Here is a 26,232-nt window from a genome sequence, read left to right on the forward strand (position 1 = left end):
TTTTCTTCTCGAGAATCTTGCCAAAATTTCAAAACAAATATTAATTGTTTAACAACATTCATATGAACAAAAGTTCAACAGACATATTGACCATTTCTACCACAGCTTTTATCAGTTGCTATCCGATCCGATCGGTTCACACCATAGAGTAATATTGTATGGTCCACACCGATATTCGCGGTATCAGTTCTAATCACTCTATTATCAGTGTAAAATCCAACTTAATCAGTCAAATCGCGTTTTTATGCTGTCGGAACTCCGTGAAGACTGAAGGGCTCTAGCTAGTTTCAATTACTTCGTTAGGAGACAGTTCACGTTCCAAATATATTTCATAAGCAACAAAAATGTTCAAAACACCAATGTCAGGTATTCTATTTGGCGCGAGCAAAGTATCCACAAAATTGTTCGTGCCCACCAGTGGTTTGCATGTAACGGCACCAATGAAGCTAAAAGAGAGTGAGTACAATAGTGTTACAACCAATGTTCCAATGGTGTTTGTGTGTTTAATGTGTTGTTACGTTTAGTCCACGCAAACAAGGTTGGCAGCAAGTTGATTATTGAAGGATCATATATACCGTCTCCTAGGAAAGATCACGTTATCCAGAACAACAGCGAATGCTGTTCATTGTGCAATCTTGGCTTAAACGTCAAACACACGGTATACTATTTTATAATTTATGTGTTAAAGACAATTCTAGATTATTAATCTTGTTGTAGGATGTATTGATTCTTAGCCAATTTGTACGACCTGACGGTTGTATGATGCCTCAACGAATTACTGGTCTCTGCAAAACTCAACAAAAGAGAATGTCTAAATTGGTGTCTATGGCGCATAAAGCAGGTAATTTATTAGTTAGTTATGTTCTAGACTCTTCATTGATTATTTAAAAACACTAAACCAAGTATAGCTATAATTATTTGCTACATCTTCATGTAATTAAAATCTTAATTACAATATTGAGTCCTATTACAAATTTTAAACTTTATTTTTGTTTGACCTGTACAAATTAATATAAATTACCTATTATGCAGCGTATATAATGAACTTATAATGTTACATTTATATTTATTTTTAGTTTGAATAATATTACTATACAATTAATATCTAATGTTTATTTATTATTTACTATGTTTATAGGTTTAATGTATAATTTAGCTCCAGAAAATAGTAAAAAGGATCCCACTAAAAGAAAGTTATGGAAAAAATACAATACTTACTTTGACGAATCTACCATTAAAATTTATGAAAGCCATTTCAAAACAATTAAAGAAAACATTATACTTGACTATATGAAATCAAGAAAATCGGAAAATTAATTAATTGATAATAATCAACAATATTAAAAGTTAAGAGTAGGTATTCTGTAATTTTTCTTTTTATTATTAAAATAAAACATTTGTAATAATTATTGTACTATATTCATTTTACCATTTAATCTTGATATTGTGTTAAAAAACTAAAATACATTACCTAAATTATTGGTTAAAATGTATTATATTATACTCAAACTGTGTCATTCATATTTTAATGGTAGTAGTTAAAATTGGTTTTTTTTAACAATTTTAAGTTTAACTATTAAAATTTAAAATTAATTTATTTTTATTAATAAATTAAGCTGAGGCCTGATGAAACTGACATTTTGTTTGAGCATTCATAAATTAATTTGAATTGTTGTTAATTTAATTAGAGTAAAGAATAGTTACCTGGTTGTATTTATAACCTACCAATTATTAACACTGGTGTTTTTAAATACATTGGTCGTTTTTATTTACTTAATTACTTATTCATTCCACATAATTATACAATTTTGGTGTTGGTTTATATTTATACTATATTGATTTTAAAAATTAAAAATTTTTTTAATCATTTAGTTATTATACCCAATTAAATAAATTGGTTTAAATGTACTTTTGGAGTACTTATGGTGTAGTATTAGCTTAATAATTTCATCTTTTGAGATGGAAGAATCTTAAGATGGCTTTTATGCAAGTACTTAGAATTAGACTCAAGTATAAAGTATATTATAATCCATTCATGTTAAGACAAAGCTTAGGTTATGTTAAGTTTTCATGTACATATATTTATTTGTTATTTGTTATTATTTATTTAAAAATAATATTAATTTTTACAAAATTTTCTTAACTAATATTTAATCTATGGTTGTCATACATCTCAGTTTGGCCACAACTGTACTGGTTTTTTAATATATTGTTCCAGTGTTTTTATAAAGTGTTTTGGGACTGCCATTTGTACCAGAATTAAACTTAAAAAATTATTAATATTTATATTCACATACATGTTGTCTTTTATTAAATATTTTTGATATAAAAACAGTATTGTTTTGATAAATTATAAAATACACAAGCTTGGTTTTGACTATTATTGAGGAGCTTTTGTTATTGCTAATCAATAATTTTGTTAGTTACTCATTCCAATTTGTAACATGAGTTTTAATTTTACAAGGGTATGTTGTAGACAATGTAGACTGTAGAGTGCTGGTCATGAGTGTGTGCTATTTCAAAGTTTAATTTGACTTATGAATTAAATAAAACTAATTGTACGGCTAGGAAAGCGCTTTTGATAACAGTAAAACAGTAAAGTTGCCATTCTTTAATATACATTTTTTCATTTTTCTTATGATGATGACAACAAAAGCTGCATGTGTATATCACTATATTGGTCAACAATCCACATAATAGTTACATGTTCAAATTAAATGTATTAATAAATAATAGTAATATAATGTCCTAGGCTTCCATCTATATGTTTAATTAATTTATTTTTTTATAGTTAATTGTTAGTGTTACTGATATAGTAATAAATACAAAGATTAGTCCACCAAAAATGTTTACACTAAATATCCTTATACCATCATATTATTCATACCAATAATAATAAAACTTTAACCAAAAAAAGTGAATGAGGATCACTTTTTCCTTTTTTTTACATCTAATTAAAAAAATTAAGATGTTAACTACTGGCTAAGTCTTAAAATCTAATAAGCTAGATTTAAATATTTATACTATATTTATACAACCTCAAAATGTTAGGGTATTTCAGTTAAATATTGAATGTTGTAACTGTTGTTTGATACAATTTTTATCATAAAAATATACAAAAAATGTCTGTTCTGGTGTAAGTTAAATAAAATATGTCAACTACTCAACTTTATATATTATATATATATAATTGATTTATATGATATATAAAAATAAATATAGTTGTAGGGTTATAGAAAAAAAATTATTATTAAACATAACTTAAAAACATCATGATACACCAATAATTATGGTTATTATATTTTTTGCCACTCTCCAATGTGAAAAATAGTTTCTGCGTAACTGTTATTTAATTATTTAGTTAATTAAAAAATATAATTCCATCATCTATTACTATAGTTCAGCGGTTCCCAAACTTTTTTTTTCCAAGGTGCCATTTATAGACTAAATTCAGCCGCGGTGCCCTGCTGTGAATTCCATGAAAAACAGAACAAAAGAATACTCATTGATAACAATAAATTATTCATCATGAGCCGTAGACCGTGGTGCCCTGAATGCACAGTGGGAACCACTGCTATAGTTATTTCTTACTTTTATAATATATAGAATAATTAAAAATAATATAAACAAGTGTTCAAAAATCTAACATATTTTTATGATATTACATATAAAAAAGCCTCAAAGTTTAGGGAAGCTAACAAATATTTTATTCTTTTGTATACTATTATGTCATATCATTCATTAATGATTAATTTAAGTTAACCAACACATACATTTAATGTATGACAAAAATTTCCAGTTATAAATGATGACACTTATGTAAATTTACTAGTCTTATATACCTGTAATATATTTAAATTTATGACATGATTACTGTTTTAGGGTCCAAATCATAAAAATAATTGTATTAAAAAATAAACACAATACATTAATCAATGCGCTTCAAGAGAAAGTATTGAAATTAATTGAATGGTATCACACACATTTATTTTTAATTACAATAGTCAATAATAACATTTATTTTGTAGTTTGATTTTAACCCTTAAATGGTAGTGTATTATTGTTTATGAACTAAGAAAAATGAAATAAAACAAAGCCTCGCTGGTTAAATAAGGCAGTTAATATGTTCATGAGATTCGATTCGATAATATTGTTCTTTACAATTCTGCCATCTGTTTGATCCAAATTGTAGTAGTTGGGGCTCTAAAACAATGCTGAGGAAAAGTGTCTCCCAACCATGTAAGATACTGGCATTGGTTATTGTGATGTATTGATAACTACTCGGTAGGTAATAATAATAAAAATCTAATACTAATAATAATAAAATGCTAATAATAATAATAGTAATATGATAGTAATTATAATAGCTATAGCAATATAATAAGAATAAAATAATTATAGTTATATTCCTTAAGTCTATTGATATTGATATTTCAATAATAATATTGAATTTAATTATCAAGCGTTATTACAAACGTTTTAAATGATTTAATAGTAATATTACATTATAAAAATTGTTTTCATAAAAAAAGTCTTGGTAGTTAAACTTATAAAATCACAAATAAATAAAAATCACACATAAATAGTAGTAAGATAATTAGGTACAATAATTATAATAATAAAACGTGTAGTCTTTGGTTACAATAATAAAAACATTGGATATAGGGTTTACAATAATTACGAGGGTTTAATGGTTCTTTATATATTTATGAATAATATATAATTCATTTTATAAAATAAATGAAAATACCTATTGATAAAGATAATAATATTTTACCACTGTATTTTATGTAAGGTTGTTGTTTTTTTTTTTAATTTTATAGTTAGGTATAAGAAAACTGAAACAAAAAAATCACATATTTTTGATTAGTTTAATTATATATTATATAGTGGTTCATAAAGAAATTTTTTTTGAACTTATATTTTATTTTTTTTAATGTATCGTTCGTTTAATTTAATTGGAAAATAAAGGCTATATTACATGGCATATTTGTTTGAACCCAGATGATTGTTCAATAAAACTAAAGAGCATTTGAACACGATATATTTATACAGTAGACGTAGAACCTCAATAGTCCGGACAAATTCAGAAATGTTTTTGTCGATAAGAATATTTTATAGATTAATTGGGTTCCGGGAATTATGAACAAACTGGACGGTTTTTATGAAAAGGGGCACAAGTCATTTTTTGCTGGTTTTCAGGAGAGGCATAAAGAAATAATTTTTATTCTCTACTTAATCTAAATAATTTTTTTGTTTATGTTTTATATATAATTTTTCACATTTTTTCAACTTACTTTTATTAAAGAAATTACATTATTATTCAGTTATTAATACAATATATGACTTGTGACCTTTCTCATATACTGACTTGTGCCCTATTGCACATTTAATAAAAAAGAAATTTTGACTGTCCTTTTTCATACACTTTTATACAAACATTTAAAATTTAATACATGATTTGTGCCCTTTTAATTCTAAAAAGAAAATTGTTAATTTTGATTTGTGCCCATACAATTATACACAGTGAATAACATCTTTGAGAGAAAACAAGGTTCAGTTTAAGTAGAGACAATATTAGTATGGTTATAAGAAATGAATTTATTTTATTTCCAAGTAGAAAGTATTAAGTTTATGACCCAGTTTAATAGTAAAGTTTATTAATTAAAGACACAACTGTTTTAAACACTAAGCTTGGACAATTAGAAGTAAACAATTATTATTTTAATAACTTTAAATTTGGTGAGTTACTTTTAAGGTTTAATGATTAAGTATCTAACTATGAAAGTTAGAAAATATTTTAAACTGATAATATTACAGAATTTAGAGCAATCTATAGAATAATTGATTCATTAAAAAAATTATAAATAGAATTAATATACATATCAATATTGAATATATTATATTATGTAGGTATTTATTGAGGGGGTTTAAGAGGACGTAGTACCTGCTTGTGTTGACTCCGTCTTACAAGTATTACAGTTAATGTCTGTTCATCAATTTCAATAGTGTGCAGTTAGTTTTGATATTAAAGTGAATTGAACCGTTATAAAATTTAAAGGTAAGATTATTATTTAGGGTTCCATGTAATCTTTTATTAATATTATTATTTTTAAATAAGTTATGATTATTTAAAAATGTACAGTTTCAAAAAGATTATAACCTACTTGCAAACAATAATATAATTACCAGTTTTAGATATTTGTGGTAGTTTAAAGTCCATGATTTAAGTGCGGTAAACTTGCTGGTTGATAATCCAATGAATAAACTGCAACTGGAAAATGTTTGATGTGTGTTTGCCATTGTGATGACAATTGGAAAAACTTCACACCACTCCATTCATATCCATCAATGGTTACTAGAAATTCAAACATAAAATAAATACCATAGACAAGTAAGTAACTTGTAAAAGTGAATTACTTGTGAGAGGAAAATGTTGAGTTTTTGGTGAGCAGATTAATCTTAATACACTGTCGATTACTTGATTCTTGGGATCTAAGTCTTTTTCCTTTTCTTTCTTTTTTCCCAGTCGCATAACTAAATTTATACAAACAATAATTACTGTAGAAAAGATATGGTTTGGCAGACATAAGATTTGATTTAATATTTTATTTCTCATGCATGAAATAAAATGTAAATAATACAAGTCTAGTTCACAAAAGTAAAGTTATTAAATCAAACGATTAATTAATCCTTAAGGCTAAAATGATATAGGTACATAATTATGTCAATATTATTAATACTGAATAAACATTTGCATAGTTATGGATATAATGCTAGCTTACTTTTTTGTTTTTTCTCCTTAATGTAGCTCACAGTGAAAAATGCTAAGGGTTCTTCATTGGTCAAAAACAGTCTTGAGATATGTAAGCTCTTAAAACCAGTCTTTAATGTAAATTTGGTATCCACTCGCTTACTGCTTGGTTCACTGCCTCGAGTAGTTACTTCTTTGTTAGTGTTAGGCACTAACCAATAGTCAAGTTGTAATTCTAGAGGCTCGCATAACTCCCTATTGGAGACAAAATTGTTAGAGTACAAAAAATATTTAAGGTTATATAGCATTTACCAATTGACTTGCTTTGTGGGAGGAGGCAAATATTGCATACCAATATTGGGTGAATTGGGTGGTGTTGTCTTGTCTAAAATGGACTTACGATCAATGATGATTGAACATTGATCATCTGTATCATTAGATCCTGATGCTGTATCCCCAGAGCAGATTCGCACATCCTACAAAATAGTATGGTTATAATAAGTTTACAAAGCAAATAAAAATGTATTAAGTTAAAATTAAAAATTATTTTTATAAAAGAGAAAAATATTTAGAATATAAAACTTACCGAACTTCATAATTTGAAGTTCAACATAAATTAATAGATAATAAGGTAGATAAATTATTAATAATAATTTTTGTTTTTATATGTAAAGTACTTTGAAATAGTTTAAATATTATTTAAATTGATTTTAAGACCAGAATACTATACTAATCCTATCCAATTTTCTAAAATAAATTGAATGTAGACTTACATTGACAAATGGTATGAATGTTTGTAATGCTTCATCATCAGAACTGTAAAATTAAATATGTATTATACATGGCTATAGTTTGTGTCTAATTTTCATTTTCATTAGTATACCTTTTTTCTTTATATGATAGCATTGCTTCAGCAATCTGCAACTGAATTGTATTAGATGCTTCCATGATATAATTTTGGATTTTGACTATTATATCTGTTCCATCACCACATTCCAATTGTTCTTTCCAGTAGTCCTCTTTGAATAGAAATGTAGTACCATAATAACTGTCGACTGTACCCAAGTATCTTGAGAGAGTGTTAATTCCTGCATATTATAATTTTGTTAACGTTATTTATATATACACAAATTTGTTTATTATTTATTATTATTACCTAATGGTATAATAAAGAATTTAATATAATTCATCCAGTCGGGTGGTTTGAATGATAACTGTTCTACATACTGCCGTAATACATAGTTAATAAAACTATCAGAACCAGCAAGCAATATTTTCATTTGATTCGGGGGTTTGGGATTTGAATTACAGCTAAAATAATTATAAAACAAATAATTTTATGTATAATTATTACAGTTATTATTGTTAAAACACAAACTTGAACAAGGTATCATAAAATAATATGTAATACATAACTAAATGTCAGTGGTTCTAGGGAGTCATTATTTTGTATGTTAGTTTTTTTTTTACTTACTATTTCTGTATCTTGTTAACAATGCACACAAAAGTAGCACGCACGTCGGCTAATCCAGCAGGTGTGATAACTTTGAAATGGTAATTCTGTAGTTTAGATGCAAGCTGACAACCCAATGGATCTGCGTAATGTATTAAACATAATACTTCAGGCATTTTATCCTCCGGCGGTAATACTTTAGACAGTTGTTCCATCAATGCTTTTCTAGGCTATTTGTGTAAATAAATTGTTTAATAAGTTAGTATACATACAATTTATATTATACAACAATTTCAATTTCATTTAATATTAATCTAGAATAAATATAACTACTATAATTTTATTGTAATATTTTGTTGGGATTATATGGAGAACAATTTATTTTAAAATTAATTTTTGAATAATGAATTGATTTACATATTGATTATTGCTGTAAGTAATAATCTAGTGGTATTTTTTTAGAACATAAATAATGCCCATGAAATTATCACTTTACTGTCAGATATCAACATTTCACCAAACCTTGATAATTGAACATAAATTTAATACAATAATTGTGTATGAAGTATGAATATATATTATATTATAATATATGAAAATTTTTTTTTGAGAGTATACAGTCTTAAATTATAAAAGTTATATTAAGTTATATATTTTAAGTGAAATTTTGTTATCAAATATTCGGTGTTTGATAAAAATTAGAACGAAGTGTGTAACACAATTGTTATTTTCTTCTCCGAACAAAAAATAGTTACAATATTATAGTACCTAGATATCATGTGTGATATACTTATTTTTATCATAACGTAATTAGAAGATTTCCCATTTGTCAAATCAAAAATCTACTAAAATGGATGTTTAGTTAAATATATGGGCAAATAGTAAATTTATATATAAATTGAACCTGAACCATTAAACTATTTGCCTAGACATTTGATTAAATTTATGAAGACAGTGACATGTACCTCAACCATTGAGACTGCATTGTCTCCCGAACCTCCAGTACCACCGGAAGTTGCGTTTGTGCGATCGTTGTCATTCGTCTGCTTCGGCATTGGAGACTTCTTGTATTTGTTCGACGACGAAGTGCGGTCCCTGGTGAAAATTCTCGATTTCTTTTCTTTTTCCTTTTCCACCGTGCCAGAAGTTTCCTATAAAACCATTTTTACCGTTAGCATTAAAACGTAGCGATTGCCAGTTCTCAAGTATACAATACACAAAACCTTTTTGTCGTCATTGTTGCCAATTTTTGGAGGTGACGAATTCATCGGAGTAGGGTCACTATCCGTCCAAGTGTCCAAATACGAATCAGAATCCGCTTTTTTCGAACTTTCGTCACTAAATCTTTCAATGTTACGCTCTACGGTTGGCACACCTATATCATTAAATATATTTATGTATACAAATATATATGTATATTATTATTTTTTTTTTTTGAGAATCGGTTTGTTCTAATATGTTTGGATTTTGTAAGCATACACATAACATATTTTCCCCAGCCAATGTTTTTTTTATTAATTTGGCAAATTGTTAGCTAAATCATGATAAAAATAAATTAAGCGTGAAGAAAATTGAACATGCAAACTAAAAATAATTATAGCAGTTAAAGATAACAAACAAATTTATCATATTACAATATCAAAAACATTGTAATAAGTTAAATAAAAATACAAAGTAATTCGTATTATACCCACTCTGTTTTTAAGACTAGAAATATAGGTATTATTTTAAATTGAAAAATCCCCGGGTTGTATTTTAACTGCAAGTATAGTAAGTTATATAATATAATGTAACAAATATGGTAACATTATTCTTTTACGCAAAGGTGGATAGGGTAGGTAATTGTGACACTGCATGTTATGAAGAATTGACAATTTTATTTTACCATAATAAATGTTTGTTTTACCGTCGAATAAATATAAAAATATAATAAAACATAAACAAAAGTACGTACCTATATATTATATACAGTGCGGATTAACATCAACGTCCTATCGTATAAAGTTTCGTTAAAAAATTGACAACTGAACTGTAACGACATCTTCCTATTTATTTTTACGAAAATGAGTGAAATTTTTTTTTAAAAAAAAGGAAAATTAAGAATTATATTATATTTAAATTACATTTTTAGTGTATAAAAATAGTTTAACTCCTTTCTTTAGATTAAAAAGGTCAATTATTTATTTTTAATAATATACATTATATTAGGTAATATACGAATATTATTGTGTTTGTGTCAACTCTTAGACAACAATACAATTAATCGTAATGGAATAAAAATTTCATAAGCAACAAACACGACGAACGAATGCAGAATAACGGTTGGAATTAAAACTTAATATTTAGGTTCATATACATTATACTCGTATTTATGCGGGATGTTAAATTTTAAACTGGTATCGATGCCCCGGCACATTTGCCTTCATAATTTTTTGGTGATTATTGTTATGAAGTTCTAATGCCCGCGAAAGTTTGTCTTCCGCACTTAAGTGTTTGACACTCGTGCGTTAATTAAAATTTTTTATGATCGGAATTCATTTATACAATAATTCTGACGTTCATGTTATGCCATTTGAATTTATTCATACAGATTAAGTGCGAAATAAACGCATTTATACGCGACAATAATATGTGTGTGATTTAATTAGAATTTATTGTTCGTACGTGTAGCTTATATTATTATTATTATTATTATTATCGCGCTGACAAACTGTTCTAAGAAAAAAAAACTATAGACCGAATCCCGAACCGTTACAAGGACCGGGTAATTGTTTCCGTTGTGTGTGCGTTCGATATAACATTCATTTATTATTTAATTAACACGTTCATTTACGATTTTCAATGTGAATTGAAATCGTGTTCCCAGAAAGTAGAAATAATGCATAAGGTACAATGACGATGGTTTTTATAGTAAAAAAATGTTTCAAAACTATTGAATAGGCATGTACCTAACTATTAAATAATTTAAAACTTTGATATTATGCTTTTCATTTTATTTTTAATGCACAAAATTAATAAACGAACATTTATTTAACGACAGTTTATCGTTAATTTTATAATTATGAACATGCACGGTGTAAAAAATTCCACGAATTTTAATCAAATCTTCCTTCACACCTCACACAGCCCACAGGGTAGGTACTTCGTACATTAGCCATTAGGGATTCTTTATTAGGGACAGTATTTTACTATATTTCCGAATGTGGATTTTTATTTGAATATAGATTTAATATTCCCCAGTCATCGGGACACCGATAGCTTTAATTTCGCAAAATGACCGTGTAGCAAATAATGAAAACGCGTAGTAAATGGATTAACAAATTTCGTCATTTGCTTAACACTATGACAAGACAATACATTATTAGAGGATGCTTATATTCAGTAGAAATGTAAAAATGAAGTCTAGTCGCGTAAAGCGGAAGATAACTATGGCGTTTTATGTGATGAAAATATGCTTAAGAATTATATAAATTAAAACACACTTGACAGTTGAACAATGAATGGAACTGAATGTCTGGCGGTGTATTAGTGAGAAAAACATCATTGAGATGGTTAGGGCGTATATAAGAGGTGAATTCAGCGTTTCAGCGTCGAGAGAAGTGAAACGAATGGAAGGGCACAATGATTAAAGGATAATAGAGATAATAGATGAAGTCATGCAGACATGGTTGATTTATGTTTGTAATATGTATTATAATAAGATGATAAAGCGAAATAGGGGTGGATAGAGCTTTGTTGCTTTATGTTCTGTAGTAAAGGGGGGGGAGAACTCGTATAGAATTAAGGCAAAAGCAATTGATTTTATACCAAAATTATTGTGAATATACTTATAAATCTGTTTATTTTTAGTTTTTGCAAAAGTAAAGTATCATCGATTATAATATAATAATATCCTCTGTTTAAATGATTTGTGAAAAATACATCGAAACATTCAGATGAACTTTTGATTTCAAAAGGAAAACGTAATAAAACTACATGAAATAGTTCTAGACTTCTAGTAATTTAATTAGGTAGGTTCGGATTAATGGGTCATGATACTCACGTTGAAAATAAACTATAATTATTATATAGGAAGGTTAGAAATACACGTATTATAATATTACGACACAAATTTGTAAATAATGTTAATAATAATTAGAAACTTTAAACTAATATTTAAAAATAGAAATGTGTGGTAAGGCGTTGTTTAATTTTTTTTAGTCGTTTTTAAAGTAGAATTTTTTTTTCTAAAAATATTTCTAAACAGACGACTAGTAATGGTCTAATGTTATTTATAATTTTATAAGTGTACAGCTAAGGAGTACTCGTATATCAAATTTAATATGTCGAGAAAAAGTATAAAATGGACAATGGTAGTTACAAAATGCCAATAGGCATAACTATGATTATTCAAACATTAAATAGGTACATATGAAATAAAGGGTATTTTATATTTATAAATATTTTATCATATTAACTGAACTGAAAATTAATATAAATATTTTAATTAAAAAAAAACGAAAATACCAAGATAAAAAAAATCTAATCTCATAACATAAAATAAATATTACTTACTTCATAAAAAACACAATAATTATCTGAGATTATGAATATTGTGTTAAAATAATCACTCTTAAAATGTATTTATCATGCACATGCAAATACTAATTACTAATAAATAATGACATTATAAATATGTACAAACTTAAATTAAAAAGAACAACACATATTTATTTTATCATATAATAATTATTGTAATGTGTAAATTACTATTAAAAATGGGAATTTTATTGTTAAAATTTTGTTTTAAGAGAATAATATAGAAATTGTTAGTAATATTAAGTGCATTGGATATAAAGAAAATACAACAAAAGAAGATACTTTGTGCTTATAACTGCATTTTGATCGGGAATTTTCATAGTGCTAACCTTTGGTTCTGTTGTAGGGCGGAAAACTTGTGGTGTGACTTTTCTTATGGGAATGCCGTCCTAGTGACAGGGTGAAAAAATATAAAAAATAGTGAATAATATTTTTAAACAATATATGGATAAAAAACAAAATTATGTTACAATACGATACAATATAAATAAATTAGAATAATCAGCGATGGACACAACCTAATGCAAAACTTTTTGCATTATTTTCATTTACATACATATTTTTTTAAATCAAGTTATTTATTTCAATTTTAAATGTTATAATTAGTTAGAAATGAAGATCATCAAAAATGTTTGTAAAAAAGTTGAGATTATTTAAACACACTTAAGCTAATATTATTATTGAATTATGTAATTAGAATATTTTTGTATCATAAATAATTGTAAGACATATTTTTATTATTACAAAATGATTCTAGCTGTAAATGCCAAATTCAAGAAAATTATAAACATAGAAAGTAAGATTGGTCCATCACTATTATATATCCATATCAAAAAATATAATATATTATGTAATATTGACCTATAAACGGAACTGTATACACATATTAAATCTAATATATAATTTATAAAAAAAATACAGGTAATAGCAATAAATAATAATATAACAACAAAAACAACAACTATACAAGTATTATATACAGTATTAAATATATATAAATATATCTATGTACTATACATATATATATATATTAATATTATATATAATGTAAAGATTAAGAAAAATATAATACCGGTGTATTCCTAAACTTGTGATGTTTAAAGATGTGTAAAATGTAAATAGTGTAATATAGAGCACATTTTTTTTCTAAACTACAACAAATTGTGTTTTTGTTATACCTTAGCGCGCGTAAAGAGCTGAAAGCTTGTTATATAAGGCAACATTTGTAATACAAGTTGTTTTCGTAGTCGCTAACGATAAACAAGCGCAAATCATTCAAATTTTTGGCAAAGCATACCGCTAGAGCTTCTCGTCAAAATGTTGCAGTCATATTAAATGTCTTATTACTAACAAATTAATCGAATATGTATATATTATAATATGACACATCAACACACTTAATTCAATATATAAAAATATTAGATATAATGACATAGTGCTGTTTATTAACACATTGTCATTAGCAAAATATGCAAATATATATCGAGTTCATAGCGAACAAACAGAAGAATCATTCACATGCTAATTTTTCAGAATAATAATTAAATATTATTAACACGTGGTTAATTTGGCAGATCCAAATTTCCCTTACTATGTGTTGTTAAAATATTTAATTTGTTATCTACAAAACCCGATTTTCAAGCAATATCATTTAATTATCATAAATCTCTCAACTAAAAATGTTTTATTCAAATTTTAGAAGGAACCGAAGGTCTTAGTTTTAAACATTAGATAAACACTTTATGACTTAAGTACCTCAAAACTCGATGTTTTGTATTTAATAGCAGATTCAATACCTTTTTTTCAAATAAATTATTATATGACTTTAAGTTAGAAAATTTATATATAATGTAAATTATTTAATAATATGTATAAATACCAAATATTTGAAAAACATATTTTGTATTATCATATTATAAGGACAATTGAACTGATTTAAACCTAGATATCATATCAATTGCAGAAGTAATTATTTTTTAATTGTGTTTTACTAAATACAGTTATAAATAATAAATTTTATATCATTGAATGTCTATACATATTATAACAACAAACACAAACATTTAATATGATAAATATTAAATATTTTAGTTATATTATGTAGACATATAAAATAAAATTATGTTATGTAAATAGATAAATCATTCTACTACATAAACTTAACAAATATTTGTTTTGGGCCATCCCTATATAAATAGTAAATAGACTTCTATGAATAATAAAACAAATAGACTTGATTGAAACAATAAAATATAAATATTACTCATATTTTTTTATATTTAAAAATACAATTACTGTTGATTTAAAAAAAAAAAAAAAGTGGGTTTATTCTTAGTTTAAAATTGAAAATATAATAATGTAAAATGCTCATATATTAACATGTACAATGGATACACCGTGTTTTGAGATACTATTTGGTATTATAATTTGTATTACAAACCTGAGATGCCTTCGTGTATCATATTTGTACGAGAGCTTGAAAAGAATGGACGAAGTGACGGTTTTGGTGTAGATAAAATAGACAATGTATCCAAATCAGGCCCAGAATCACTCAAATCTTCTAGTTCCTCAAAAAGATCTTCAATATCTGCTGGATCCATGTCACCGCCTAAGACAATAGTAATCCACACACATTGAATTAACAGAAATAAGTGATAAACAATTTATTTATCAAATATACCTGACAGTTTTTGACTTATAGTCTCCCTATCATTTTCTAATGAATGCAAATCTTCATTTACTCTGAACCTTTTTAGAAGTGCAATAAATTTTTGTTTCAGATTTCTTTGCTGTTAATATAATAGAACAAAATTACATTGCATTTTAATATTTTAATTCATTATTAAAATTACGATTAAAAAAAAAAAATATAATAATTTAAATTACTCTTGCATTTCCAGTCGCGATATTTTTTTTCCTTCGTCTATCTTCCAAAGTTGGTTCAGAATCAGATGCTTCTTCTCCGCTGCTAAACTCTTCGTCTTCATCAGAATAATCTTGACCCCTTCCTATACACAATTTGAAATAACTCATTAAATATTTATACCTGTACATTTTAATATTGTATCGAACCAATTACATTTTTTTATTGCAAATATTTTTATTTAATTAATTACCAATGACAGGTTTAGTAGCATCTTCGTGATCCACAGGTTGACTATTTAAACACATGATATATACACGGCCGATAAGAGACTTTGGATCTTTGGGATCACTTAAAAGTTCTAGTTCGAGATCAAGAGGTCTTTGTAGTACCTGAATAAAAATAGTACGTTTGAAATGTATGAAGTGTACACATATTAATGTGCATCTAAATGTTATTAGTTGATATAATTACAAGCGACATATTAATAACTCCTTCGGCCAATGTTTTAAAGCCAAGTATAGTACGGTTTTTGTACTTCTTTCGCCGTTGAAGCATTACGTGTAATTTGTTAACGTCTCGTTTCAAAAAGTGCGGATACTGCGGAACAAATACATATTAAGACTTGTAGTGATTCCCTATTGTTTAGTACCTAACAGCAATTAAATACCTGAAGACAGAAGTTTAACTGCAATTCTATTTCGAGAGATCCATTTACAGTCAGTGGCAGTTCGTTTGTTCGTAAGGTTCTCTTTGATCCCTTAATTTTATACAATTAGATTTAATAAATAAATATTTATTGAGTTATGTATTTTTATTTAAAATAGTTGATTAAATTTATAATACGTACTTGCATTTTTACAGCTATAGTTAACGAAGATGACATATCCGATCCCAGTGGTTTGGTTAGTACCAGTTTTGTTAAATTCATTGAACATACCCTAAAACATAATTAAATTGTTGTGTAATTATTTGTTTCAAATAATTGTATACAGTATTATATTAATATAGGATCTATAATGGAGAAACGGTTGAGGTTCGTACTTGGGTGCAATATTTTTTTCATTTTTTGGGAGTAAATTTTACACATTGATACATTTTTTAGATATAGATTGATAAGTAGCAAACCAAATAAAATTAAAATATTTAGTGTCATTTTTTCATAATTGAAAACAAGATAAATGAAGTCAAAGACGAATTTTAAATATTTAAAATGCTTAATCAAACACAATTTTCGAAAAATAACCATAAAATATAACTTTCATTACATTTTTCGATATTAATCTTAACAATTTATAATTAAATTAGCTAAAACTTTAACAAAAATCAACAAACTTTTAAAATCTAATTTATTGCCCTAATAATTTTCACCACCAATATATTTATCTATATTTAAATATAGATAATTTTTAATATTAAATCAAGGATTTAGTTTTATTATATTTTAACGTATAGGTATTAGGTAAGTAAGTAATAAAAAACCATCGAAAAGTTTCTCAAACTAAATACGTATATTATAATTGTACATTAATTAAATGCTTATAAATATTAAAGTATGTATGAAATTATGAAATGTAACAGCGCGCGAAATAATTTATTTTTTTAATGGTATTTTATATAAAAGGTAATCCAATTTTTAAGTTAAACCTCAGTTATTTCAATGGAAATGGGCGTTATCTTCGCTGTTACAAATATTAGATCCAGCCACAGACCTATAAATAATTGAACAAAAACAAGAATTTGTTTAGAGTGGTATATTGAGTAACTTATTTATATTTGGATATAAATAAATAATTACATAAACAATAATCGTTAACATATGAATTACTTAAATATATACATTATACATAAATAATTGAATAAATATCTATTCTTATTAATAGTTTTAAAATAGGATTGAAATATACAACTTAGAGCTGAAAATCTACTGCTAACATATAATATAATCTATTGGACACAAAAAAGTTAATGAATTGCACATACAAATGCAAGTTAATTGAAAATATACAAATCATTTAATTATTTTATGTATTTCAAAATATACCACTATCTTCTATGTTATTCCAAATGACCGATATACTATACATAATATATAGCATATGAGTTTAAGTTCAATATTGATAAATTGTAAAATGAACTATTGACGAAATATTTACTGTTCTTAACCTAATGATTAATTTAAAGTAAATTGTTACCTATTTCTAATGACAATAGATTAGAATTAGAATAGGATATCAGTGTGGATAATATGTATAATAAGGCACATGATATAAATTACAACATTTTTTTAGATATATGTTTTAAATTCTCTAACTCAATTTTTTCCTGTAAAATTATACCGTGCAATTATTATTATGTAATGTATATCATATTATAATATCTTATAAGCCCCCGGGTTTCTATAATAAATAAATAAATTATTAATACAATGTTATCTGACTTCGTAGTATAAAAATACAAGACAATGGAAAACAATACTTCAAATAACAGGTGAATAATGTTTTATTGTATTAAATACTTAGGATATAATCATAAAATCATCATTCATCGTCAATAAGCTAACTAAAATAAAAGTCCAGTCAACTTGTCATTATGAATAATGACAGACATGGAAATATATAGTCCCTATCGTTTAAAAGTGAAATAAGTGACTAATTTCATAAATAATGACTTCGGTGTTATTAGTAAGAATAAATCAATACAAAAAGTAATAAAATTTAACGTTTCAATCATAGTAATAATATTGTTATAATTTCTAACAAAATAATTGTTTAATAAACAAATTAATAATTGCATATGGAAATTGATTGGTTTAAAATACTCGAAAGTCTCACACAATACGTTAATTGGTAAGTCTATTAAATAATTTACTACATACGTTAAAAATATTCGTTCTGGAGGACGCAATATACTTGCGTTGATTTCCGTTACAAACTTGTAATGTTACAACTTTAACATACGACAATTTTTCATTTAAAATAATATATTTAACTCCGTTGTTTTAATATTCTAGTTCAGGAATGGGCAACTTGGAGTTACAAGAGGGCCAATTTTAGGAACTTTAAAATTCAATGAGCCAGAAAGTATAGAATGCAAAAAAAAAGTCAATACATTTACATTTAACAATTACAACTTTACAAGGACATGTTTTAATGTAAAATAAAAATAATAAAATAAAATACAGATGAACGCTAAAATTGTATATAATAATTTGAAAATGTAACACGAGATAGATAAAAAAAAGATATACGGGCCACCAGTTACCTATCCCTGTATAGTTAATCGACATGATTAAATTTATAGATAAGCATTTTATCTAGGACATCTCGAAGGCTTTTAATGATATTTTATTTTAAAAACAATAAGTTATGATAATTTTAAAATGTACAAAAAAAATATAGCTTTAAAATGATCATTGTTTCGTATCTTGGGCTCTATTCCAAAATGCACATAATTACTTGCTAATAATAAAAATAGCAAAGTAAAATTGATTATTTTGATCAAAAATTGCTAAGCTGTGTTTATAAGACGGACACAACACACGTGGGTATGACGTCCTCTTAAGTTAATCAATGAGTAAATACGAATGTTATCTTTTAAAGTGTGCACAGAATGTATGTTATGTTATTTCATAGATAATAAATAAATAGATGGGTCATTTGAGCTTATCGTGTAATGAGGATTAAGTGGATATATAAGTATTATGTAATAGTACTTGTAAGAAAGTGAAGACATAGATATAGACATATCAATATAATATTATATATTTTAGGCTGACCTTTTAACGTCAGTCTTTCTTATCCAATCATAAATGCGATCCTATATAGACATGCAGTAATCAGTAGTATTTGTATAAATAATTCAATTTTTATTATCTATCAATATTCGACATAATAAAAGTTAAAATAAATTTAATAAGCAACATAAAACTATTCCTAAACCAATTATTATAACATTTATAACTATATAGTAGATGTGTCCAGTAATGTGAGAGTAGGTAATCATAATGATTTAATAGTAAAAGATGGATTAGTTATTAATAAAGGTCGCCATAAATGCCATAAAATTATTATTTTAAACATTGCGAAAATCGATTATATTTTCTTGATTGTAATAAATTTTAAACATTCTTTGTTGTATCGTCAACTCATTAATTAAAATGTTAAAATATGAACGAGATGCTCAAAAACTGTACCGATGCAATTTTGATTACAAATAATAATAAATACATTTATTATGTATATTCAAAAACATATTTAATCATAGTTATTGATGGTAAACATCATGATATATTAACATCGTGAAGAGTGATAATAATCATTTATATTTTATACACACATAAGTACGAGTAGCTAACACATTACAGTCAGCTTTATTATTATAAGGCCTGTTTAAATCAAAACAATAAAGCAATAATAAAGATAGCTAAGTAGGTAGTTAACTCAATGAGATACGTTCAAAAAATTATTATTGTTTTAGATTTATATAAATTGTTTTTTGAATATTATCTTAGACTAATTGTTAAGTAACTTAACTAAGTATATAGACTGTGTTAAGATAGTACTCGTCTTGAGCATTTTATTAAAGTGGATTCATAATTTAATTTATAAAGTGTATATTTAGCTCCAAGGTATTTTACGATTTTTACGTAAGTTTAAGGGCAATAATAGTGTAAACAATCATCACGGCTGAAAAAGTTATGAAAAAAGAATATTTCAACTCGACCAAGCAATTATAAATAATTATTACCAAGTAATTAATTCACGAATCCCGATATTTATGCCTTAAAAATTAAAATAGAGAAAAATCTCCACCCAAAACGGAACTTTTAAACCATAATCCTAATTACTTAAATGTATTAAATAACAATACAACTTATTTTATTACCCTTTAAAATCTTAAAATATAATTATTGCAATAACACATTTAATAAAGTAAAAATACAATGCACAGTTAACGTGCACTGAAAGTTCAATAAATAAAATTAAAAATTGCTGAACATGTGAACAATTTATTTTACATTTTTATCAATTACTCATATATCAATAGCCATTATTATTTGTTCACTAATAATGAGATGATAGTAATTATTGTGTTTTAAATGTCAATATTAGCAGCAATTATTAATGACCGTATAGCATCCATTTTAATTTATAGTTTAAAAAAAAAATCGTTACTTAACTATAAACTGATTCAACTCTATATATTTGACATTTGTAATGCATTTTAGTATTTGTTTTAAGAAATATTTACAATATATAAATTATTCGCTAGAAGTAAAATTAAAACACTATTTTTTTTCTTGAAAATATTTTTTACATAGTTTGAAATCGTATTATTAAAAGATAAAACATTATTTATCATTATAAATGTTTGAGTTTTTACTTTTTTGAATAATAGTATACATTTTTAATATTTATACTCCAAAGTAGAATTATATTTTTCTGCAAATTGAAATACCTAAATAAAAATCAATTTTTTAATAAGTACACTTAGTTAATTAGTATTTTAATTTTAGATGAATAAGCGGAGTGGAATGGAACTTGTTAGTAAGTGTTGGTCAAATATTGGTTGATTACTCAGCTCATAAATTATTATTTTAAATAATTTAAAAAAATTAACTATACTCATTTAAAATTTGATTTTTGTATTCATGAAAATGTTCAGATAAATATTTTCAATGGTAGTCGGTAGATATTATATAGATGTAACTAAAACGGATAATGAAACTTATTTTAAATCTGTAGGCAGTACATTAAGTATTTAATATTTATATTTTATTTGAATACGTTATTCCAACTATGTAAATTATAAATTTATAGGGTTAATATAACCAATTATTAATTATCTAAAAGTCTACAGTAAATTTTAAACTATATAGAACATTTTTGAAGGAAAAATTACTTTACTCGTATATAATTATTATACAGAAATATAGAATATAATTTGTATAGGATACCAATTATTACGACTAATCGTAAATTTCAATTCCTACAATTATTAATTACAACAGATAAATAAAAACACTTAATTGAATTACATCATGGAATGGATAATAATTCATAACCCAAATGTTAATTATAAGTTCTAATATTATTTTTTAAACGTCTAAAATAATCATGGTAAAGTTAAAATAATATATATATATAAATATTTAAGTGCATAGTACATATCCTTTAATAATGATTATTAAATAGTTTACAAAAAAAAAAAAGAACAGAGATAATTTCAAACAATAATTTTACAAGTCGATTCAATAAAGTATAGTCAATATGTTAAGGTACAATTTTTGTCAGCACGTTGCTGATAGCTATTGTAAATATATTACACTATGACACGGCCCTAGCGCCTGCTGTAAACCTCAATTTAAAATAGTTATATAAGTTTTATAATTTCAAAACAAAAGCCAAATATCTATTGAAAAAGACGATTAGTATAATACGTTATAACTTTTTAACCTTGTAAATGAATGTTTTAAAATGTATGCCTTTATAATTACAAATGAAAAGTATAACGAATATAAACTAATTGATTTTGAAAATTAGGCACCTAAGTAAAAACAATAAAAACCATATTCATTAGTAAAATATTGTTTTAAAAAATACCGTAATCATTTTGTATGTAAAATTGTATAGATATTATAATTAACTAGGTATATTTAATATTTATGTATGACAATATCAATTAATGTATATAGTATATCTACATCAGATAATTATAGAGTAAGCACTATTGGGTACTATTTATTATATTATTAAAAAAAAAATAAGCTACGTATAAATGAAACTTTTTATTCTTATAACTAAAAAGTTGTAAAATCCCTAATTATTTATATCGATACGAATACATAAAACAAAACTTATTATAATTTTTATCACATCGAAATGGAAGTACATAAAATGTATCTATAGCAGAAACAAATCAAAACTATGAATAATTTTAATTTTTGATATAGTAAAGAATCTTAAATTATCACCTTATTAGGATTCAATATCATTTTAAATCGTATACATAAAGTTATTTACAAGTTATAACTAAAAGAAAATGTAAGAATTATTATTTTACTATAATTTTATACCAATATTTCGAAAATAATTATTGATCATAATCAAATTACACAGTTTTTTCCTCTTATTATAAATAAAAAAAAAATAGTAATTTATTTGTTATTAATTAATTATATTAAGTCTACAGGCGACGGTATTGACGATTATATGGATGATGTAAGTATTAAGGTATCCGTTATCCAAATCGGGTTCCAAGCCACACCTTATTCAAGAACAGTAAACAACAAATATAGTTTTGATAACAGATTCAGTTGTTTGTGTATTAAATTATATAGGTACGACAACTACGACGTATACGCAGAAGTGTTGTGAAATGTTTTTTTAAAATAATAATTCAATACACCTACATTTACTTGAGAATAACAAACATACTTAACATGAAGTTTGTTATATTCAAAAAGCATACACTCAATATTGTAAATATTTTAAGCGTGAATTACGATTAAAATATAAGTAAACCACCAAAAATATATAATGCAGGAGTTATTTGGGGAATGGGGTTTAAATATATTAAATAGCAATGATAGGCAAATCATTATACACAAAAAATATTGAACCTTATTCGTATTTATTGATAACAATTTTTATATTTACTTTAAATTGAAAATATCTTACAAAGCAACCTCGAATTATTTTAGTTTTATTACAAGTGAAGATAGTTAAAACATTGGCTTTTATCCAAAAAATAATCAAGAATGGCCTTATACCTTTACATTTATTTATATTATCCATTTAACTTTGTTTTTATAATAAAATGTTTATTAGAATATTATATTATCTATTTTACATGTCAACATTGTCAACTATTGATATAAAAATAATCCCAGTGCCTACAAAAATAATGTTCGTACAATACGAATAATTAAAATAGTTTCAACTATTATTCAGTAAAATGTTTTATGTTCCATGATTATTGCAATGATAGAAGTAATTTTTATTATATACAAATATTGAAATACACACCATAGAAGTTTACATATTATTTTATTAAAAATTTTGAGTCGGGCACTTGGGCTTGGGACCATTGTTACTAGTTAACACTAAAAACCAAAATTAATAAAACGATTTAATTTTTTTTTTAATACGCTCTAAATATTGCATAATTAACAACAATAACAACAACAACAACAACAGTCACTATTTTAAATCTCATGAAAAATCGGTAAACACTAATCAGTAATCATTGTATTTGTTAATATGAAACAAACAGTTTTTTTTTAAATATAATGTTGAAAAACTTAATTAGAGGATTTAATTTATACAGCTGCATACTAAAAAAGGATAGAGCAATAATTTAAGGAGTGCACGGCCTAACCAAGGACTTATCGTGTGACACAATAATAGAGGACAAAGTATCTGGAATAAAAATATATTATACTACGTGTATACAGTATACATCACATAAGTACATAACATCGAACGTGCGTGTTTACTATAATATTTAGTCCGTATTTAGCCTGTTGATCCTAAAATCAATATCGATATTAACACTGACGTCGTCTGCCTATTTTTTCATAACGCGATGTTGCGTAATAAGACGAGAATAGAAAAAACACGTGTATGTAAAGTTATGTATCAATCATTGTCTTGTGTTTCAAAAAGGTTGCCATAGCCACAAAAAGCTATGCGAGTCAATAAAAACTACATTAATCTGACCAATGTTTAGCGCCTAACACAGGTGTACCAGTAAAAAAACAGAAGGTATATAACTTACAAAGAGCAGTGATTTCATTTTGTTAATAGTTATTAAAGAAAATAACCATTTGTATTACGTTGATTTTCAGCAAATTTATGATTTTACGCAACCTTCATATCCTTGAATAGAGCTTTAATTAAATATCAATTTTTTTATTTTGTGACAAATGACTAATGAGAATACATTGTGTCATTATTTAAAGAAGCCATTTCTAAAAAAAAATATTGCCATCATTTTTAAATTAGATAATTCAATAAGTTAATATAATACATCTATATAAAATAAAATACAATGTTGTCTTTGATGAATTGATAATTTAAAAATCAAGTAAAACTAAAACGTAATATAGGTATATTATCAAAATTATTTAATAAATTATGTACATCAGTACATCTATACTAGTATTTATATAGCATTTTTTCTTTATTTAATTTTCAAGAAATTAATTAAAATATGTATTGAACACCGCTTAAAATAACAATAAACATTAAACTTTATAACTAATTATTTATTTGAAAACTCCGTTAAAAAATATGTTTATTCAAAATTGTTTAACACTTCTCAATATTATTTTTTTTTTTACCATTCGTTTTTATTTTTTCAATGTTATTATGTACCCATTCATTTATTAAAGGAATTGACCAGCATTTTTAGTGTAGCGACGTATTAAAAACTATTACATGCGTCGATATATTAAAACGAATTAAATTGTACCATGGCAACCATCGAATGAACTATCGTTCAGCCTGAAATTCTAAATTTATATGAACCCATTTGAATGACACAACAAAAAGAAAAAAAAATATAAAACAGTTAAACACACTTTCATTCAATAACGTGTAAAAATCGTACCCGGAACCATACAATACTATTACAGTGTCGCTGAAGTATATATAGTTATATTATATGTGAAATGGTAGGAACGAAATATAGTGAAAGTGTTCTATTGGGAAATTAAGTTAAACCGTATCACGATACTGTGACAAATCGTTCGCAACCAAATTTCCACTAGATGATATTGATTAATACGAGATCGATTGTGGTCGGAAACTAACAATGCAGTAAACCGTCCTATAACGAATGTATTGAATGGATGATGTAAAATCTTTAAAAAATAAAATAAAATGGATATAAATATACATTTTAATTCTATTATAGAAAGACACCATAATAACCGATATAATTTTTATATTTTTTATATAAATATATAAAATTATGATACAAACGCTCGTAAATTATTTTCATATTGAAATCATGGAATATAATTCAATTATATGCAGCAGAAACTTTTCATAAATGAACTTTGAACTAATAACGAATGAAATGATTTTTTTATCGTATCACTAAAAGCTTTCTTGAGTGCTTTTTATAAAAATAAAAATTAATTTTCAAACTTTTGTAACTTGTAAATATATTATAATATACCTATACTATTGAAAATATAAACATTAAGCATAATAATATGTAATATTGGTACATCTATTAAGATATGAGTTAAAATATATTGCTTCATAATACAAACTAAACAATTTATGTTTCCTTTTTTATCAATGTATTTATTTTTAGTGTAGGTACGTCCATTTTAAGAATAAATAGTCCTAGAATAATTAAAATAAATAAACTTTGGATATAAATATATTAGAAGGTAAATAATTACTAATTATATTCAAATAAATGAGCAAATAAAGTACTACCAAAAAATTAACGTAAATAAGTAAACTTAATACGCGTGATCAATAGAATAGTATGATTAAAACTTTTAAGGATTTCCTTTCTATATATACTATATATTCTATTATAATAAAATATACATGGTTATAC

The 26,232-nt window shown here is 25.1% G+C and overlaps 2 protein-coding genes across 4 annotated transcripts in view; one reads left to right on the forward strand and one right to left on the reverse strand.

Moving 5' to 3' along the window:
- Positions 1 to 206: 206 nt before the first annotated feature.
- LOC132923838 (large ribosomal subunit protein mL66) lies at positions 207 to 1,407 on the forward strand. The gene is made up of 4 exons (XM_060987814.1): positions 207 to 456; positions 525 to 658; positions 718 to 841; positions 1,139 to 1,407. The coding sequence occupies exons 1-4, from the start codon at positions 345 to 347 to the stop codon at positions 1,315 to 1,317; spliced, it is 549 nt and encodes a 182-aa protein (XP_060843797.1). The 5' UTR covers positions 207 to 344; the 3' UTR covers positions 1,318 to 1,407.
- A 2,558-nt stretch (positions 1,408 to 3,965) lies between these two features.
- Positions 3,966 to 26,232, reverse strand: part of LOC132923835 (phosphofurin acidic cluster sorting protein 1) — a 30,457-nt gene continuing 8,190 nt past the window's right edge. For 2 of the 3 annotated variants that reach the window (XM_060987810.1, XM_060987811.1), the window contains 19 exons: positions 16,499 to 16,589; positions 16,319 to 16,408; positions 16,123 to 16,248; positions 15,902 to 16,040; positions 15,672 to 15,793; positions 15,466 to 15,574; positions 15,226 to 15,393; positions 13,115 to 13,174; positions 9,431 to 9,582; positions 9,173 to 9,358; positions 8,229 to 8,437; positions 7,911 to 8,065; positions 7,638 to 7,842; positions 7,528 to 7,570; positions 7,067 to 7,230; positions 6,786 to 7,009; positions 6,421 to 6,537; positions 6,190 to 6,358; positions 3,966 to 4,838 (listed from right to left, as the gene is read on the reverse strand). In XM_060987810.1, coding sequence (XP_060843793.1) covers positions 6,213 to 6,358; positions 6,421 to 6,537; positions 6,786 to 7,009; positions 7,067 to 7,230; positions 7,528 to 7,570; positions 7,638 to 7,842; positions 7,911 to 8,065; positions 8,229 to 8,437; positions 9,173 to 9,358; positions 9,431 to 9,582; positions 13,115 to 13,174; positions 15,226 to 15,393; positions 15,466 to 15,574; positions 15,672 to 15,793; positions 15,902 to 16,040; positions 16,123 to 16,248; positions 16,319 to 16,408; positions 16,499 to 16,589 — 2,506 coding nt within the window. In that variant the 3' untranslated portion in view covers positions 3,966 to 4,838; positions 6,190 to 6,212. The remainder of the gene's footprint in view (positions 4,839 to 6,189; positions 6,359 to 6,420; positions 6,538 to 6,785; positions 7,010 to 7,066; positions 7,231 to 7,527; positions 7,571 to 7,637; positions 7,843 to 7,910; positions 8,066 to 8,228; positions 8,438 to 9,172; positions 9,359 to 9,430; positions 9,583 to 13,114; positions 13,175 to 15,225; positions 15,394 to 15,465; positions 15,575 to 15,671; positions 15,794 to 15,901; positions 16,041 to 16,122; positions 16,249 to 16,318; positions 16,409 to 16,498; positions 16,590 to 26,232) is intronic. The other variant, XM_060987812.1, reaches the window with a different exon arrangement.

Source organism: Rhopalosiphum padi, chromosome 3 (genome assembly GCF_020882245.1).
Source record: "Rhopalosiphum padi isolate XX-2018 chromosome 3, ASM2088224v1, whole genome shotgun sequence".
NCBI lineage: Eukaryota > Metazoa > Arthropoda > Insecta > Hemiptera > Aphididae > Rhopalosiphum > Rhopalosiphum padi.